Source organism: Sorex fumeus, unplaced genomic scaffold (genome assembly GCF_029834395.1).
Source record: "Sorex fumeus unplaced genomic scaffold, SorFum_2.1 ptg000030l, whole genome shotgun sequence".
In the NCBI taxonomy this organism is placed as follows: domain Eukaryota; kingdom Metazoa; phylum Chordata; class Mammalia; order Eulipotyphla; family Soricidae; genus Sorex; species Sorex fumeus.
Window position 1 is genome coordinate 11,904,410 of NW_026606087.1, and position 20,502 is coordinate 11,924,911.

Genomic DNA, 20,502 nt, shown 5'->3' on the forward strand with positions numbered 1-20,502 from the left:
TTAAAACTGACTCTGGGCACACTATGAAAGAATGTGAAGCCTGGAGAATTTTTTCCTGAAACCTATCATGTTAGGGAAGAGAAGAAAACTTTTGATACAGATGCTGGCAAAAAGCTTACTACTGGAAATATTTGAAAACGATTAAAAATTACATGAAACTGAGATGAGACTCACAACTTGTTAGTATTATTTTCTTGTTTTTGTGAGGTTTTGTCCACATGGAATACAAATAATTGAGAAGAAATCAGAAGGAACAACATGGTGTGAAATTTAGCAAACGTGATTAAGATTTAGAAGAATCTTAGAAGAAAAGCTGTAAGATCACAGAAAAGAATGGTTTTAATAAATATTAGAGTTTAATTATGCAACATTCTATCGAGATTGAGTGGATAATAGCTGAGAGAAGGACATTGCTTGAATTAAAGAATATATTTGGTTTCAATTAGCTTGTAGAAATTATGATGTTCTTAAGTATTTGAAAGGTCAATGGTTTGATACAAAGTAGGGGCCAGATAGATAGTACAATATGCTGAGTGCTTGCCTTGTACACTGTCAATCTGAGTTTGATCCCTGGCACCCCACATAATTCCCTGAGCACCACTAGAAGTGATCCCTGAATGCTGAGCCAGGAATGAATCCTGAGCACCTCCTGATGTGGCACAAAAACAAAAAAAAAGTATAAGTAGAGTTGCTCAGGCTCACTGGATGTTTCCCAGGTACATGGAAATTATACATGCTTTTACTGTATTTTTTTTTTCTCTCTCATCAGTCCGTCCCATGCTACTTTGATTTTTTTTTTTTTGCTTAGAAGAACCAAGAGGGGCATAGTATGATTCCTTTGTTTTCTGACATTCCCTTTAATAAGATTTTCCAAAAGGAGGTAGAAGAGAGGGACCTGAAAAGAAGTAAGTCATGTTTGAGTTGAAAATGGTTGTAACTCTCTCAACATATTTGGGCACTATTATCCCCACTAGAATAAGATTTTTGAAGTAGGGTTAGAGAATCAGTCAATTCGATGAATACCAGGGCTGGAGCGATAGCACAGCGGGTAGGGCATTTGCTTTGCACGTGGCTGACCTGGGTTCGATCCCCAGCATCCCATATGGTCCTCTGAGCACTGGCAGGAGTAATTCATGAGTGCAAAGCCCGGAGGTAAACCCTGTGCATTGCCGAGTATGACCCAAAAAGGAAAAAAAATTGGATGAATGCCTGCTTTGAAAGCAGGAGTCCCTGGATTCACTTCCAGGGATCCCCCAAGCAGCAGTGGGTATTGACCCTACCCAAGAAACAAAAATAAAAGCTGTTAAGTGTTGCACGTGTGTTTAATAAATTCAGTAATAAAAGCATAAGCAAAGATTAAATGTTAGACACAGGAAGAGTATAATTTTTTATATTAGTAAAGTAAGTAAAGGCCCTCCCGTTGATCGTCGATTTGCTCGAGCGGGCCCAGTAACGTCTCCATTGGAGACTTTGTTGTTACTGTGTCTGGCATATCGAATACTCTCGGTAGCTTGCCGGGCTCTCCGAGAGCGGCGGAGGAATCGAACTCAGGTCGGCCATGTTGGCCGCTTGTAAGGCGAACGCCCTACCGCTGTGCTATCGCTCCAGCCCAAAGAAAAATCATTTCTAAAAATTGTGGCCAAGAAAAACCAACCAACAAAGCTCCTCACTGTAACTTTTATTTGTTTTTTGTTTGCTTTGTCCTGAGCACTCTGCAGTTTCAATAGCTCATAAAAGTGGACTAATGCAGAATTATTCCCTTAGAAATTTTAGTTTCATTTAATATAGTGACATTAAAATTTATTCATTTTCTAGTTTGTGACAGAATTTTCTTTTTAAGGATAAATAATATTCCATGGCATATATTTGCCACATTGTCCTTATCCATTCGTCTGTTGATTGTTATTTTGGTTGCCAAGAAAAACCAACCAACAAAGCTCCTCACTGTAACTTTTATTTGCCGTGAATAGCTATTGAGAATTGTATTTTTTCTTTGTAAAGGAAGAAAATATTGAACCACTACATATGTGATAGCAAATTTTCATGTTTTTTACTAGGTAAAGGTATTTTCCCAGGTTTATTGGGGCATATGAAAGAAATAAAAGTTACATATAGTTAAGGTATACTATGCACTGTGTACAGTATAAAATTATTACAATGTCAGGAGGTAATATTTTATCTTACCATATTTTATCTTTCAGCATATATATGTGTATATATAAAATGTAACTTTACTGACTGTAGCCACAACACTATATTAGATCTTCAGATCTAGAATTAGATCCTGCATAAATGAAACTTTGTATCCTTTGACCAATAACAGAGCATTTTCACTCCCACTTGTTTTTGTTATACTGATTATTTTGTCTATGAGTTCCATTGTTTTATATTTCACATACTAAGATCATTTACTATTTCTGTGTGTACCTTATTTCAGTAGTAATAATGTCCTGAAATTTTAGCATATTGTCACAAATGGCAGAATTTTCTTTGTTTCTTTTTAAGGATTATATCCTGTGTGTATACATGTATGCATATTTGTATCTCTATATATGTATGCATACACTATATATGTGATCTCACAGTGTTCCAACTATTTTTTCCATTGATGTGTTTATATTATTTCCCTTTTCTTTATATTGTGAATAGTGCTGTAATAAACCTGCAAATACAATTACTTCCTTGAGATTTATATATTTCAACCGAACAGGTATTCAGAGATTATTAGTCATCCATTTGTCTTCTTTTGATAAATGTCTGTTGGATTTATTTCTCTGCTCACTTAAGATAACTTCTTTCTAGTCGTATGTGCATTTAAATTTATAAATATTTTATTTGCTATATTTTATAGTTATTTTATCATGTTTTTTTACATTAACTTTATTAAAATTTGTTTATAGAGGCATAAAAATATAGAATCCTGTGTTATTTTTCTTTTGGGGGACACACCTGGAGGTGCTCAGGTCTTTGTTCAGTACTCAACTACCTGAGCAAGGCTCAGGGATGCCAGGGATCAAACAGATTCAATGCATGAAAAGCAAGTGCCTTACCCCATATCATGTCTCTGTCAACATGTATATGATGTTTTTAACTGTCAACTTTTACATACATTACTTGATCAGTTCTTTATTACATGTGTGTGCATTTTTAAGAAATTTTTATTACCAAAAGATTTGGCATATAGATTTATGAATAGATATGTAATGAATGATGAATAGATAAATAAATGTCACATCTCCGTTTCATAGAAACCTTCATGTTTTTAAAGTCAAATCATTAACACATTTGGGATTAATTTCCACTTACACTTATTTTTACGGTATGAATATTCACATGTAAACATATGTAGATAATATTCTAACGTTTAAATAAAAATTTTTGATATCTTTTTTATAGTAAAGTAAAAAAAAAGGCCCTCCCGTTCATCATCGATTTGCTCGAGCGGGCCCAGTAACGTCTCCATTGGAGACTTTGTTTTTACTGTGTTTGGCATATCGAATACATCACGGAGAGCTTGCCAGGCTCTGCCCCGCGGGCGAGATACTCTCGGTAGCTTGCCGGGCTCTCCGAGAGGGGCGGAGGAATCGAACTCGGGTTGGCCATGTTGACTGCGTGCAAGGCAAACGCCGAGACTAATTATACATTTTACCTTTGTCCTATATTAAATTTTAATACATACTAGTTTTTAGTCCTATAATATGTTCATTAGTCAAATGTATTTTATGCTTTCACAATAGATACCGTAGTGATATGAGGGAATTCTGCACCCTTACTTTTGTTAGAATTTTTTTCCTTTGGGGCTGGAGAGATGGTACAACAGGTAGGGTGCTTGTCTTGTATGTGGCCAACCCGGGTTTGATCCCCCTCATCCTATATGGTCACCCAGACCCAATAGGAGTGATTCCTGAGTGCAGAGCCAGGAGTAATCTCTGAGAATTATTGGGGTGTCAAAACCCCCCTCAAAATAATAACAATAATTTATTTCCTTTAACGTCTATTTTCCTTTTCTACCTCTTATTTCCACCTATTATTTTTTATTAAACAAATGAACAATATTTGTTTATTTAATTCTCTTAATTATTTGCATACAACGTAGAATAAAGTTGTAAAGTTTACTCATAAAATTCATTGTAAACTTAATTATTAAATTAATAATATCAGTCATTTATTTATTCAAACATTATGATTCATAGTTTTCTTTGAATAGGAAGATCAGATGATTCTTAAGAACACAGCTTGTTAGTTTAGTTGCTGTAAGAAAATGTTTTTAGTAGAATTTCTACTTGAATATTGCTGTTCTATAATATAGAAATGTTCAATTACTTTTCTGTACAAGAACATATTTATTCCTAGTATAGTCAGACTTGAATGGCTCTTAAATTTTTAAAGCTATATAATGAAATTGCAGATAATATTTATCACAATTCTCAATATTTGTTCAACTAATTCTCTGAATTATTCTGTGGGCAAGAACCTTCAAAATGATTGAACATATGTTTAAAACATTACTATTATTTTTGTGCTTACAGATAGCTCTGAATAGAGAATTAGTTCTAAAACCATTAAATTAGAGCAGTTTTGTGTTTCCAAGAGGAAGTGCGAGAAAGGTAGAAATAATAGAGAAAAGTTTCATTTTGCTTAAAAATACTTTTAAGTGAAACTGTGAAAGAATTTCAAGCTACAGAAAGAACAACGAGACATCTAGGAGTCAGTATGAAAAGTTCTGCTTTTGTCTTAACTAGCAGCAAATTGGGGAAAATAATAGCCATCTCATAAGAATTATAAGGAATTTAAAAGTTAAAAGTAGATCTAATGCCAATAACTGACAATAATAATAATTAAAATTACTTTTGCCAAAGGATCTGTACAAAGAGGAGGTAAAAGGGTGTAGAGGATTAGTGCATATTTAAAAATTGCTCTGAGTACAACTATCCATGAAGCTACTATTTTTTTCTGTTGTTTCTAATGAACCATTTTATGGTAAAATCAAATGATGGGCTCTCATTACTATAACTTCCTTAATTTTACACTTATATTTATTAACATTTATATTAACGTCACTTTGGATTTAATAAAATATAATGCAACATCTAATATTTTGTCATATATATCTGAAATACATAAATATATAATATAATAAAATGTAATGAAATATATCATGAAAATTCTGCCTTCATAAATGATATCAAATAGTTTGCTGTATAGAAATTTAATTAAAGTAAGTCGACTTGTTTGCTTCCCAAATGTAAAGGAAGAAAACATTGTGAGAAGTATGTTAGTTTTCTCCAGACACTTAATGCTTGGCTAGGTTTGATGAAATGCCACGTGCAGGACGATTTATGTCTTTTCGGTGCTATTAAGAGATTCAAAGAAAGCATTTTAGAACTGACTTGCAGTTGCGAAAACTGACCAACAAACGGGTAGCTTCATTTTCTGATATATAGAAACAGTTAAGAGTGAATATCAAGACTGGAGATATGGTTCAGAAGTCTTGCAAAGCATCTTTGCATGCTTTGCAAGCTTGGGCTCTGAGTTCAATCCTAGCACCATGAGTACTGGAGGGAGCAACCTCCAAGTACAACATTGGAATAGCTCCCCAGTACTGCTGAGTGTGGAGAAAAAACCAACTAAACAAACAAAAAATAAGAATAGACTTCAATAGCCCAATCCAAATACTATTTAAGAATAACCTCAAGTCATTAGGTTATTTGCTTGCATAACTGACCACTATGTGTTTCTTTTCTTGGTGCTGACTAACCTATAAACAGTAGTAAATATTCATGGGAGAAGAAAACCAAACCTATGTGACTGAATTTATCTTCCTGGGCCTTTCACAGGATCCACAGACACAAGTCCTGCTCTTTTTTCTTTTTCTAATCATCTACTTGCTAACTGTGCTGGGAAATCTGCTCATCATCGTGCTCATTCACATAGACTCCAAACTCCACACACCCATGTACTTTTTCCTTAGGAACTTGTCCTTTGCTGACCTCTGCTTTTCTACAACCACAGTCCCCCAGGTGATGGTCCACTTCCTGGCAAAAAGGAAAAGCATTTCCTTTATTGGATGCTCAACACAGATAGTTGTTTTGCTTCTGGTTGGATGTACAGAGTGTGCCCTGCTGGCTGTGATGTCCTATGATCGGTATGTGGCTGTGTGCAAGCCCCTGCACTACTCCACCATCATGACTCATGGAGTGTGTACACTGATGGCCTTAGGGTCCTGGGTCAGCGGAGCATTTGTATCTCTGGTGGACACTACATTCACCTTGCGCCTACCCTATCGAGGAAAGAACATCATTAACCACTTTTTTTGTGAACCACCTGCTCTCCTGAAGCTGGCTTCTGCAGATACCTACAGCACAGAAATGGCCATCTTTGCCATGGGTGTGGTCATCCTCTTAGCCCCTGTGTCCCTTATCCTTGTTTCCTACTGGAACATCATTTCCACTGTGATCCAGATGCAGTCAGGGGAGGGGAGACTCAAGGTTTTCTCTACCTGTGGCTCCCATCTCATTGTTGTTGTCCTTTTCTATGGATCAGCCATATTTGCATATATGAGACCAAACTCCAAGATAATGAATGAGAGGGATAAAGTGATCTCAGTCTTCTACTCAGCAGTTACGCCCATGTTGAATCCCATCATTTACAGTCTGAGGAATAAGGACGTCAAAGGGGCTCTCAGAAGAATCACTGCAAAGTCTTCATGAAGGTGATTTTCTATTATGCAGATGTTAGTAATGTCAGAAGCCTTCTTGCAAATTTTTATTATTACTATCTTTATTTATTTCTTCTCTTATTTTTATATGTCTTTTGGTAAAGGTAAAGGCAATAGCACAGCGGTAGGGCGTTCGCCTTACAAGCGGTCAACATGGCCGACCCGAGTTCGATTCCTCTGCCCCTCTTGGAGAGCCTGGCAAGCTACCGAGAGTATTCGATATGCCAGACACAGTAACAACAAAGTCTCCAATGGAGACGTTACTGGGCCCACTCGAGCAAATCGACGATCAACGGGAGGGCCTTTACCTTATGTCTTTTGAGATACATTAATTAAATTTACTATTTAAAGCAAGGCATGTTGATGGGATGGAAAGATAAAAATTGAAAAGAAAGAGGAAAGGGAGCATGGAAGAAGTAAACAAGAAAGACTTGGGAGAAAGAAAGAAATGAGGGCAAGAGGGAAGGAGGGATTAAGAGGAAAAAATAGTGAGAGATGAATAAATAAGTAAAGAAAGTCACTTTTCTCCTAGACCATATAGACTAATAAAAAATTTTAAAAAGCAGATATGCAACTGTATTGTAAAAATAATTTAAATAAAGTTATAACGTATATAATAGTAATTTCTTTGATTCTTGAACACATTCATCAAATATATTTCAAACAATACCACATAACCCAGAAGCAATTATGGGGATTGAAAATATAAAAATTTCATCTGTTAATTATAACATGGCCTCAAAATCTAAATGTAACAATTTATTAAATTTAAAGAAAGTACACGTGAAGAATACCAAGGAAAATATCTAAAAGAATGTATAACAAGACAATACTGAGATTAAGATGAAAAATAAGGTAAGAGTCCAGATTTTTAAATGCCTTAAATACAAAACTAAACATTTGCCTCTCATGTAATTCTGAAAATGTTGGTGATTAGCTGGATTTCTTGAATTCCCTAATGATATCTATTAGGGGTTTATTCCCTAGTGATGTAAAATAAAACAAAGTTTTGTCTTTTTTTTCTTAAGGGGCTGGGCCACTGTTTAAGTCTTGGTAATGAATTATACTATAGACCAGAGTTTCTCAATGGACTGAGGGAGCCTTATGTCCCCCGAGTCACTAAAGGACAGTTCAAAGGGGTCACAGGTTAAAAAAAAAGCAAAAATTTTAATTGAAAGCCTATGGCACAAGACTAAAGGACCCATTGGTAGAAACTGGTAGAGGGTAGCACAGAAAGAAAATAGGAAGGGCTGCTGCTAATGGTTATAAATATTTTTCAGTATAGGAATAGTAGTTTATTGTGAAATCTTAGAAACCTTCACTTTAGAAAGCTCCAAGAGAGTCTTGAACCCTATAAAAATGATGTGCTGACTTTTTAGGGAATTAAATGGATTTTATGTAGAGGAATTGTACAATTGTGTGTTTAATATCTGACTCACCTGTCAGAAAATAATCTATGAGAGCAGAAATGAAATGCTTTGTGCATCTCTATTATTTTTTGTAGAAAAAAGTCTCAGCCACTCTTGTTCCTCAAGAAATATCATCATGAATAAATAAATTTGGAGTCAGGGAAGAGATATGGCTGAAGGAAAAGATTAAGAATTTTACAAAAACCAAATACCAGCTTGATACACCCTAGGACATGTACCAAATGCTTTAACCAGAAAACTAAAGTGCACATGTTGCAATCTTAAAAAGCTGACATTAAAATGGAGGAGCTTCTTTCTATTATAGACTTAAGTGTGGCAACACTAGGGCCAATACATACAATTCATAAAATATCCCAAGGTAAGTCTGACATATACTCCTGGATAATATAGGATGATGGAAAAATATAGCAGTAAAGAATTCAAGACATAGCTTGGAATTACCAACATTTCAAAGATGAGCAGTAGTGAATCAAACTTAGAAAAGCAAGAATCCAAGAAATAGAAGAGGTAGCTGAATATGCTGTGTTAGGGATGGCAAGAGGCATGGTTAATTAAGATTTCTCAAATATATGTACTGATAAAATGCTATTGAGTCAGTTAACTTGGTCAATATTTACCCTCACAAAATTTATAGCAAAATAAAAAAATCACACACTTATTGAATTTTAGAAGCATACAAAATAAATTCCTCGGGAAGTTGAATTGAAGGAAGAAATAATTGACCAGGTACAAGTATACTGGTGAAACAACAGGCAAAATAAGAGAAAAAAAAAGTGTATTGGTTGTTTTCTTTTTTTCTTTTCTAGAACTATTTTCCAATCCCTAATGTAATAAAATTATTCTTTGTGTTATTCCCTATTCTGAGTTTTAGTTTTCCTTTAAGTAAGATAACACATATTAGCTACAATTAGATTTTTTTCTGTGAGGGAGCAGTTACTGAAGTAAATATTTTAAACCTTGCAGCACCATTTTTTCTATTTAACTATAATTGTAGTAGAGAAACAGTTAAAAATCACAAATAAATGTGTCTCAATAAAACTTTTTGTAAAAGGAGGTCATGTCTTGGGTTGGAGAATGTAACTTAGTGATAGAGCTCATGCCTGATGTGTGTGAGATTATGGGTTTTTCCCCCATCACTGCAGAATATTATTAAGATTAATATTAATAATTAACAATAACACCACGACATTAACAATAATTTTCAAATTTCAGTAATTTTCTATACAGAAGTGTGTTTTTCACTATTCTTTTTTTCCTTAGATTTTCTTTGGGGGTGGAGTATGTGCATTCAAGATAAGAGAAAGTCTATTTTGTAGGGCTTTGAAAGTTACCTGCATATCAATATTCATCTTAAGAATAAAAATAGTCCTTCCAGGGCCAGAAAGATATTATGCAGGTGCTCACATGAAGGCAACCAGTGTCCCTATGATTTCACGCAGCACCAGACAAAAGTGATCCTGAGTGCAGAGCCAGGAGCAAGCCCTAAGCATAGGCGAGTGACCCTGGTCCTTCTTAATAGGTATACCTATTAAGTGGCCAACACCTGGTCTTTCTTAATAGGTATAATGGTTTACAATACACATGTCATATCTGTTAACTTCCACTTCTAGTAAGGAACTCAATCATATGACCCCGGATGGATGCCGGAGAAAAGACATGAATGTGGAGTAGGAATTCTGATATAGAATTATTTCTTTAACTGTTAAATATTTACATTTGAAACTAGGAGAATTTATATCACTGTATCACTGTATCACTGTCATCCTGTTGTTCATTGATTTGCTCGAGCAAGTGCCAGTAACGTCTCCATTCACTCCAGCCCTGAGATTTTAGCAGCCTCTCGCCAACGTCTTTAGCAGTCGTCTTTCCCAACACTACTGTATTGGAGGCTTTTTCAGGGTCAGGGGAATGAGACCTGTTATTGTTACTGTTTTTGGCATATTGAACATGCCACGGGTTTTCCTAGAGCACCTCCGTCCTTCTTGGAAAGCCCGGCAAGCTACTGAGAGTATCCCACCGTCACGGCAGAGCTGGCAAGGAGAATTTATATGTGTGTGTTAATGTGATGCTTTCATCTAAATATTTAGGCTTTTTTTCCATCATTCTTTCTCCACTAATTTCACATGATTCCATAAGATATACTCAGTTTTAATATGCATTTTGGCCCATACTTTAATTACTGCAACCCTTTTGCTTATTTCATCACCTTAACTTTATTTATTAAACCATAGCCATCATTTTTAATTAATTAATTAATTTTTTTTTATTAGTGAAACATCTTGAGTTTCAGTTGCAGGCTTACACATTTTTTTTTGCTTATTGGGACACACCTGGCGATGCTCAGGGGTTACTCATGGCTGATGCACTCAGGAATTACTCCTGGCAGTGCTCGGGGGACCATATGGGATGCTGGGAATCGAACCAGGTTCAGCCATATACACTGCATGCAAGGCAAATGCCCCACCCGCTGTGCTATCGCTCCAGCCCTGACTTACACATTTTTGTGCTTGGGTTTCAATTACACAATGATCAAGTACCCATCCCTCCACCAGTGACCATTGTCCACCGCCTCAGATCCCAGTATCCCTCCGCTCCTCACCCCCCACCCCGTCCCACCCTGCCTCTGTGGCAGGGAATTCCCTTTTGTTCTCTCTCTCCTTTTGGGTGCTGTGGTTTGCAAAAGGGGCATTGAGAGGCGATCATGTTCGGTCTATAGTCTACTTTCAGCACGCATTTCTCATCCTGGGAGAATCCTCCCAACACCCTTTATTTGGTGCTACCTTCTCCTTCTGAGCTGCCTTTTCCCCCAGCATGTGTGGCTGGCCTCCAAGCCATGGAGTGAACCTCCTGGTACTTATCTCAGCTATTCTTGGGTGTTAGTCTCCCATTTTGTTTTTACTTTATATTCCCCAGATGAGGGCTGGAGTAATAGCACAGCGGTAGGGCATTTGCTTGCACGCAGCCAACATGGCCTACCCGAGTTCGATTCCTCCACCCTTCTCGGAGAGCCCGCCAAGCTACCGAGAGTATCTCAGCCGCATGGCAAAGCCTGGCAAGCTCCCCGCGATGTATTCAATATGCCAAACACAGTAACTTGAAGTCTCATGATGGAGACGTTACTGGGCCCACTAGAGCAAATCAATGAACAACGGGAGGACCGTGACCGTGATTCCCCAGATGAATGAAATCTTTCTATATCTGTCCCTCTCTTTCTGAGTCATTTTGCTTAGCATGATATTTTCCATGTAGTACCACTTGTATGTAAATTTCATGACTTCATCTTTTCTAACAGCTACATAGTACTCTATTGTGTAGATGTACCAAAGTTTCTTTACCAGTCTTCTGTTCTTGGGCACTCAGGTTATTTCCAGATTCTGGCTATTGTAAAGAGTGCTGCAATGAACAAACAAGTGCAGATGTCACTTTGACTATACTTTTTTTGCCTCTCTGGGATATATTTCCAGGAGTGGTATTGTTGGGTCAAAGGGGAGCTCAATTTCTAATTTTTTGAGAATCGTCCATACTGTTTTCCAAAAGGACTGAACCAGTTGGCATTCCCACCAGCAGTGGAGGAGGGACCCTTTCTTGCCACATCCGCGCCAACACCAGTAGCTTTTGTTCTTTTGGATGTGGGCTAGTCTCTGTGATGTGAGGTGATATCTCATTGTGGTTTTGATCTGTATCTCCCTGATCATTAATGATGTAGAGCATTTTCTCATGTGCCTTTTAGCCATTCGGAATTTTTCTTTGAGAAAGTTTCTGTTCATTTTGTTGCCTCATTTTTTGATGGAGTTGGATGTTTTCTTCTTGTGGAGTTCAACTAGTTACTTTGTATATCCTTGATATCAACCCCTTGTCAGATGTGTATCCAGAGAATATCCTTTCCCATTCTGTAGGCTGTCTTTGTATTTTGGTCACTGATTCTTTTGAGGTGCAGAAGCTTCTTAGTTTAAGATAGTCCCATATGTCTATCTCTGTTTTCACTTGCTTGGCCAGTGGCGTGACATCTTTGAAGATATCATTGACTTCAATGTCATTTGCCGACTTTGTCTTCAATGTACCTTATGGATTTCGATCTGATGTTGAGGTCTTTAATCCATTTTGATCTTACTTTGTACATGGTGTTAGGCAGAGATCTGAGAAAGGTTTTTTTGCACGTAGCTGTCAAGTTTTGCCAGCACAATTTGTTAAAGAAGTTTCCTTGCTCCACTCATTTTTTCTTTTATTTCTTAATTTTTGTTTTTGTTTTGGGGCCATACCTTGCAGTGCTCAGGAATTACTTCTGGATTCACATTTCGGGATCAACTCCTGGCAAACCAAAAAGACCATATGGGTTGCTGGGGATCAAACCTCGGTCAGTTGCATGCAAAGCAAGTGCCTTACCCTCTGTATTATTTCTCTAGTACTAACCAACACTTTTATTATGTTTTACACTTTTCTTGACAATACTTCTTCTTTTTCAGGTTGTTAATATTTACTTTTTCAAAGTTCATTAGTATTTTGATGGTCATTAGTTTGGGTTTATAAAAATGAATAGATTTAAATTAAAAAACTAAGTTTTCTACCTGGAAACATGACAATACTTTAATTTTTTAGTAAATGTAGACATATGGACTTACACAAACGTAATTTTTTTTACAAAGACATGAATATTGTGCTCTTATGTTAATAGACTTTTTGATAAAACCTAAGACATGCAGAGATTTTATTTTGGTAGTTTATCCAGAATGAGAAAAACTAATGTATAAAAAAATCAAGAAGACTGACTTAATAATTGCAATAAAAATAATAAACGTGTTTACTTTTGGGTATACTTTTGTTTTTCTTATGTGCCATTTTTATTAGAAACTTGCATTTGTAATAAAACCTGTGTGATTAGAAGCAGTAAGCATATAGCAGAAATAATTACAGCCTCCCAGACCACAGTAGTGCTGAAGGTAGGAATCATTTTGGACTTTCTGATGGATAGTTAGAGTCAATGAGATTCAAGTTAGTGTAAGGGAGTACAATATCATATATAGTCTGAAAGTAGACAAGAGCAAGATGTATGCATCACTATTGAAGCATAGTATGATTTATTTATATTTGTAAAGATCATTCTGACGTCACTGTCACTGTCTCTATCCTCCCATTATTCATCAATTTTCTTAAGCAGGCTCAGTAACATCTCCATTGTGAGGCTTTGTTGTTACTATGTTTGGCATATCGAATATGTCACGGGTAGCTTGCCAGGCTTTGCGGTGTGAACGAGATACTCTCAGTAGCTTGCCGGGCTCTCTGAGAGGGGCAGAGGAATCGAACTCGGGTTGGCCATGTTGGCTGCGTGCAAGGTGAAAGCCCTACCCACTGTGCTATTGCTCCAGCCCCATTTTGATGTAAGGGAGAAAAAAAGATTATAGTAGGACAAGAATGAAAAGATTAAGTATCTACTGGGAAGCTAGCATAGAGCATGATTGACAAGACTGAGATACTTGAGGGCAGACCAAGAGAAGCACACATGTTTGAAATAAGTACATAAACCTAATAGAATTTTCTTGAGGGAGTAAAGCAAGAAGAGAAAAAAGTTTACATTTAAACTTTAAGTTGGGCTGGAGCAATAGCACAGTGGTAGGGCGTTTGCCTTACAAGTGGCCAACATGGCCGACCCGAGTTCGATTCCTCCGCCCCTCTCGGAGAGCCTGGCAAGCTACCGAGAGTATCTGGCCCGCCTGACAAGCTACCCGTGACGTATTCGATATGCCAAACACAGTAACAAGTCTCACGATGGAGACGTTACTGGGCCCGCTCAAGCAAATTGATGAACAACAGGAGGACAGTGTCTGACAAACTTTAAGTTTAATTATGTGTGGTAATTTATTATCCCAAGAGCCAGTTAGCCTGACACCTTTGACTTTGTCCCTGCAGAGTAATTGCAGAGAATAAATCAGGTAAGACTATTCAGGTAGCCTCCAAAGTCGCGAACAATAGATGTCTTGGTCTTTTTAATCAACACAACCTCCATACTCCTCCTTCCTCCAGTCACATATGCCGTATGTAATGAGTTAGTACAAAGAACAAAGACATTAAAGATACTACTGAATGTTGGTTGGTGCAGCGTAGGCATAGGGGACATGAGTATATAAGCAGTAGGGTTGAGATTGTGGAAACGTTCTGCTGCTTTTAACAGAATATTCTCATAAGGCTATGTGTGTTAAGACTCCTGTTAAGTCTTTTACAGGACTATGTTTGTTCTCTATCTCACTTGACTTTTCATGATACTGTCCATATTAACAGGCCTACACTTAAAGTATGAATTCCTACAATTAGGTTTGTGAGTGGTGATAAAATTAATTTAGGGTTTTTTTTTCTTGAATGAGGGAAGAACAGATTGGTAGGAGAACTAATATATTTTGAATTAAACTTGAAATTTCTATTTGGAGTGGCAAGTAAACAATTCGATACATCAATCTTTGGTTATGTAAAGATACTAATATCTTTAAGATTACGAAGTAGATAAATGTTTTTCAAACCAATTCAACTAGATGAAATGACTTGGGAATACATTATTTAAAGGAATGAAAAGGAGATTCATTTGATACTATAAAACTTCAAATTTAGATAAAGAAAAGGATTCAATAATAAGGAATTAAGAGAGTTGGGGAATCTAAGTGAGAAAGAAGAGAAACCTAGAGGGAGTGTATCTGGAAGACAAGCTAAGATAGTTTCAAAAGAAAGAGTGATCAACTGCGCAAGTATTGCTGATGGGTAGAAGTAGGAGAATGCTCCTCCACTATTTGGAGCATCAAAAGTGACTGACAAAGAATGTTTAACTGTAAAACAAATCTGAATATGACTGATCTAAAATAAAAGCAGAAAATCAACATAGAAACGGGAATAGGCAAAGCTAAGGAATTTTCTAGTTTGAAAAAAAGCCAGAAAAGTTTGTCACAAACTACAGGAAATGGCATCACAGAAGAGTTTTTCATGGCGGGATGATGAGACTATTTTAGTATCTTTATTTTAATGATCCCAAAAAAGGAAGAACATGGTTTCATGTTAAAGGGATCCTGCAGGAGGGGTCAGTGTTTGATAGACAGCTATGAAAATGAAAAACAATTTGAAAATGAGAGAATATGCAGTTTGGTGGGAGGTTTGAAGCCCAGGAGATAGAGGTTGCCTTTGTTATTGTTACCTTTTGTTCAGCCTCTCATTGTTCACTTCACTTGAGATTAAGAGTAAAAACCTCAACACTCCATTTTAAGAAAGGAATCTCGGCCTTGGATGCAGTTTAGTGATAGTGTACTTGTTTCACATGTGCAGCCCAGGTTTAATTCCTGGCACAGCAAAGGGGGGGAAAATTGAAGACAAAAAAGGGAGTCTAAAAGAGAAAAGAATCAAGAAGAAACAAAACTGAATATGGTAAATATAGTAGTATACTTTGTTCTGGAAGCCAGAGTTAAGAATTATAGCCATGTCCACTTGCTGACATACCAAATTCCACAGGATGGGTATGTCGTTCCTAACGTTCTCCCTTCCGAAATCCGACACGCCATTTTGTTGGTAAAGAAGCAAACAGCACCCGGCCCAGACAAGGTCAGACCTGAACACCTGAAGAACCTGCCGTCAGTACTCATCAATACACTGGCTCGGCTCTTCACTCGCTACCTGTCTGAATGCAAGGTTCCGTCCCAATGGAAAACCAGCAGGACCGTACTACTGTTCAAGAAGGGAGACATCCATGACATTGGCAACTATCACCCGATCTGCCTATTGTCTGTCATCTACAAGTTGTTCACTCGAGTCATCCTGAATAGGATTGGCAGAACACTAGATGAAGGACAACCATGCGAGCAAGCAGGGTTCCGCAAAGGATTCAGCACCATCGACCATATCCACACGGTAACCAAGCTCATTGAGGTTTCTCGGGAGTTCAAGATGCCGCTCTGCTTAACGTTCATTGATTTAAAGAAGGCCTTTGATTCTGTTGAGACGGAAGCGGTCATTGAAGCCCTAGCCAATCAGGGCATTCAAGCCCAATACATCAGGATCCTCCGTGAGCTGTATTGCGGATTCACTACCAGGATCTCACCATTCTACAAAGAAGTGATCGTTGATGTCAAGAGAGGGGTGCGGCAGGGTGATACCATTTCACCGAAACTCTTCAGTGCCACCCTCGAGAACATCATGCGACGACTGGAATGGGAAGGAATGGGAGTGAAGATAGATGGTCGGCAACTACACCACCTCCGCTTTGCTGATGACATTGTTTTAATAACACCAAACATCAGCCAAGCGGCACAAATGCTGGCCGACTTTGACCGTGAGTGTGGAAAGGTAGGACTACAGCTGAATCTTACGAAGACAATGTTTATGAGAAACAGCCTTGTTCCTGACGCCCCATTCGCTCTCAATGGAACGACCATCTCCGAATGCAACAGCTATGTGTACCTAGGTCGAGAGGTCAACATGAGAAATGACCTGGCACCCGAGCTGCGCAGGAGGAAGAGAGCGGCTTGGAACGCCTTCAAGAACGTCGAAGAAATAGCTAAGAGGACGAAGAACCTCCGGCTCCGGGCACATCTCTTTGATTCCACTGTTCTTCCTGCATTAACATATGCCTCAGAGACCTGGGCTCTACGCAAACAAGATGAGAACGCCATTCAGGTCTCCCAAAGAAGAATAGAAAGAGCTATGCTTGGAATAACACGTTTCACTCAAATGAGAGAACGAATCCGGAGGTCTGACATCCGTCGACGATCAAGGATCAGGGACGCTGTCTCATATGCCAAGGTGTCGAAAATCAGATGGGCTGGTCACGTAATGAGATTTAAAGACGACCGTTGGACTAGAGCTGTTACTGATTGGATTCCACGGGATGTCAAGAGACCGCGTGGCCGCCCACCTACCAGATGGTCAGACTTCTTTGTCAAGATCATGAACGATCGGTTTGAGGCCCTCCATGTTCCCGGAGCGAAGAGATGCCATTGGGCTACACTAGCACGCGACAGGGACAAATGGAGACGTTACTGGCGCCCGCTCGAGCAAATCGATGACTAACGGGAAGTTAAGTGATTAAGTGATTACAAATCAAAATATAAGTTGAATGCATTCCTAATAGTTTGCAGTGAGCTTTTTTGTTTTTAAATGTTTTTGTTTTCCAGGGGATGTGGGCTCCCAAGAATTCTTCAGAGGACCTAGGACCTTTTTTGGTGTTGGTTGATACACGGTCTTTTAACTGCTTATTAAGGCTAGGGCCTGAGAATACAGTGAAGCTCAGGCCTGTGGTGCAGTGCCGAAGATTACCTAGCTATCCTGGTGGTGCTGGGGGCTTGTGACTAAGCATTACAAGAAAAATAACAATTTGGAAAAAAAAAAACCTTTATTTAGCCATATCAAGATAAATTGGAAATTTGTTTTCTAATGTAAATTTGAATTCTTAAGTGATTAAGTTAAAATGAAATTAGAAATTAGTTCTAAAATGTAAGTTCAGGGGCGTCTCCGTCCACTCTGCAGGTTCGCGGCCAAGAGCGTCTCAGCGGGTCAGCGGCCTCCACAGGCCCACTCCGGGATTGGAAGATGGTCAGACCTCAGACCGAACAGCACCATCACCGCCGGCATCTGCGGGGCCCTTTTCCTCATTTACTTTGACCGCAAGAGATGGAGTGACCACAATTTCAAGAACCTGTGGGAAGCCAAGAGCCCTCTCATAGACGCTGGCTGTGGTTCCCATGTTAGGGACATTGGTGACAGTCTCCCAGGGACTTCCTGACCTCAGCAGATGTCTGATCCATAGCCACATACATTAGGCTGACAGTTATCTTATCTGGCCTTATCTATAGTGACCTCCAGGATGCATCTACTGCCCTAAGACCCTTTGATATACAAATGTAAAGCTCAGGATCCATCTACTACCTTAACACCCTTTGATATACAAATGTTTACCTTGAATGCTATGTAAAACTCTTGTTGCTAACCTTACCATGTATGGTTATATTGCGTCTGCTTGTGACTGGGCTATCCCAGACCCTATATAAACAGCCTATATCCCTCAATAAAGCCTGTCCCTTTTTCTCTCTGTTTCTAAACTGTACTCTGTCTCTTGTGCCTTGTATTCATTCAGTTGGTCCCTCCTTGCACCATCAGATCAATCCTCGGGCAACTCCGAGGGCCAGAGAGTGGTTAGCCAACACCCGCCCCCCCCCCCCCCACAAGAACCAAATGCGAAAACAAAGAAAGAAACAATAGCTTGCTAGCTTGCTAAGGAGAGAGCTGGGCTTTCTAAGTTACCTGACCTTAAAGATGCTGAGGCTGTTCAAAAATTCTTCTTTGAAGAAATACAGCTTGGTGAAGAGTTACTAGCACAAGGTGAATATGAGAAGGGTGTAGACCACCCGAGGAATGCCATTGCTGTGTGTGGGCAGACACAGTAGTTGCTGAAAGTGCTACAGCAGACTTTTCCACCGCCAGTGTTCCAGATGCTTCTGACCAAGCTTCCAACAGTTAGTCAGAAAATTGTCAGTGCTCAGAGCTTGGCTGAAGATGATGTGGAATGAGAAACAAATGTCAAGTTAGTAATCTCAATTAAAAAATATTTTAAACTTTTAACGCGGAAGATGAACAGCTCTGGGGAGAATATGGCAGATATATTTTTTGTGGAGAGTCATACACTGAAATCTACCAAAGTTTAGTTTTACGTTGTGTAGATACATTTGTCTCATTTATTTTTTCCAGTGAAATGTGTATTTTGATTGAGAGCTTTTCATTTTATAAATACACTATGAGTTACTGAAACACCATTGATTTTTGTTTATTCCTAAAATGTGTGATAAGGTGAGCATACAGTCTGACATAATTTGCATTAAAAATAATCTATTCATCAAATTTTGAAAAATAGGAAAGCACAGTAGAAGAGAAAGCTGAAGAATGCACATTTTTCAAGCTGAAGAATGCACATTTTTCAAGCAAAGTATGTCCTGCTGTGTATCCAAAAATGGGTGGAAACTTGGTAAGTGTCAGAGCTCAGCAGTGAAATCTGTGAGGCCATTTTATCCATATGATCTCTGAAATAATGTGAGGTGTGCTGCTATGCTGATTATAATTCCCATCCTGTGTCTTTCTTTTTTTTTATTTTTGCTTTTTGGGTCACACCTGGTGATGTTCAGGGGTTACTCCTTGTTCATGAACTCAGGAACTACTCCTGGCCATGCTCAGGGGACCATATGGGATGCTGGGGATTGAACCTGGGTTGGGCCGAGGGCAAGGCAAACACCCTACCCGCTGTGCTATCACTCCAGCCCCTCCTGTGTCTTTCTTAAATCAATGAATTTAAAGGTGTTCTGGGTTTTAGATGAATATGTATAGTTATAACAGATAGCACTGTAATTAGATCTATGCACCTTTCTGATCTAGCCATGTGAACTTTGCTAGTTACTCTCTGTCCAGTTAAATTTTCTTGTTTATAAAATGGTCTGCTGATTCAGAGAATTGTTCTTCTCAGCTTCTACTTCTAATTTGTTAACGTGGTTCTGTCGGCATCTTCAAATCCAACTTTACCCTCAGGGGTAGGTATACTTGGGCAATTAGACCTTGCCAGGGGAGGGTTCTGTTTTTTTTTTAATGCTCTGAATTTTGCATGTTTGCCCAACTTCTATTTTTGAGTTGATCTTATTTTTAAAGGTATGACAGATTGGGGCCAGGGAAAGAGTTCAGGGGTGTGCAGGAGTTAAAGCACTTCATATGGTGGCCCCTGTTATGATTCCTGGCACTGTAGGTGGTCCCTGAAGCACAGCACCAAGAGTGATTCCCAAACACTGCTGACTGTTGCCCAGAGAGTCCAAACCCCATGCCCAAAAAAAGGTGTAGGTGACACTAATTTTCACTGAAATCATAAGGTTCTTCACTTATCTTGTAAATTAATTTGGAATTTTGTCTTTAAGTTAACTGGGATGATAGTGCTTGTAATTTTTTTCTTTGCATTTATATTCAGTGTATTTCCTTAATCTTTTTCCTGTTTGTTTCATTTATCTTGTTGGTGAGAACAAGGTGTAGTCTTGTAGCTGAATACTTGTAGAGAATGGAGCTAATGAGACCTGTGATTTTCAAAATGACATTCAGCATCAGATCTGAGAATAAAGACCCTCAGTGTCATCTGTGAATTGATCAGCAAATAAATAAATAAATAAATAAATAAAATGCAAGTTCAAATTCTTAAGTGTTTAAGTAAAAGTGAAGTGTATAAATTTTTGCCGAATAGAGAATAGAATATTGCATCCTAATATTAAAGTTGAATATTAGCATGCAGTATTAAGATGTAATAAAAATTTCTATTTTCAGTTAGTAAATTTCTCTATAAAATAAAGTGACAAGTAGAAAACT

At 38.2% G+C, this 20,502-nt stretch overlaps 1 protein-coding gene and 1 pseudogene across 1 annotated transcript; both read left to right on the top strand.

Moving 5' to 3' along the window:
- The first annotated feature begins 5,780 nt into the window (after window positions 1-5,780).
- On the top strand, window positions 5,781-6,710 carry LOC130025409 (olfactory receptor 2D3-like). The gene has a single exon (XM_056116362.1). It carries the CDS (start codon window positions 5,781-5,783, stop codon window positions 6,708-6,710), a length of 930 nt encoding a protein of 309 aa, XP_055972337.1.
- Window positions 6,711-7,561: 851 nt separating this feature from the next.
- On the top strand, window positions 7,562-18,948 carry LOC130025410 (mitochondrial import receptor subunit TOM20 homolog; annotated as a pseudogene).
- The last annotated feature ends 1,554 nt before the right edge of the window (window positions 18,949-20,502 follow it).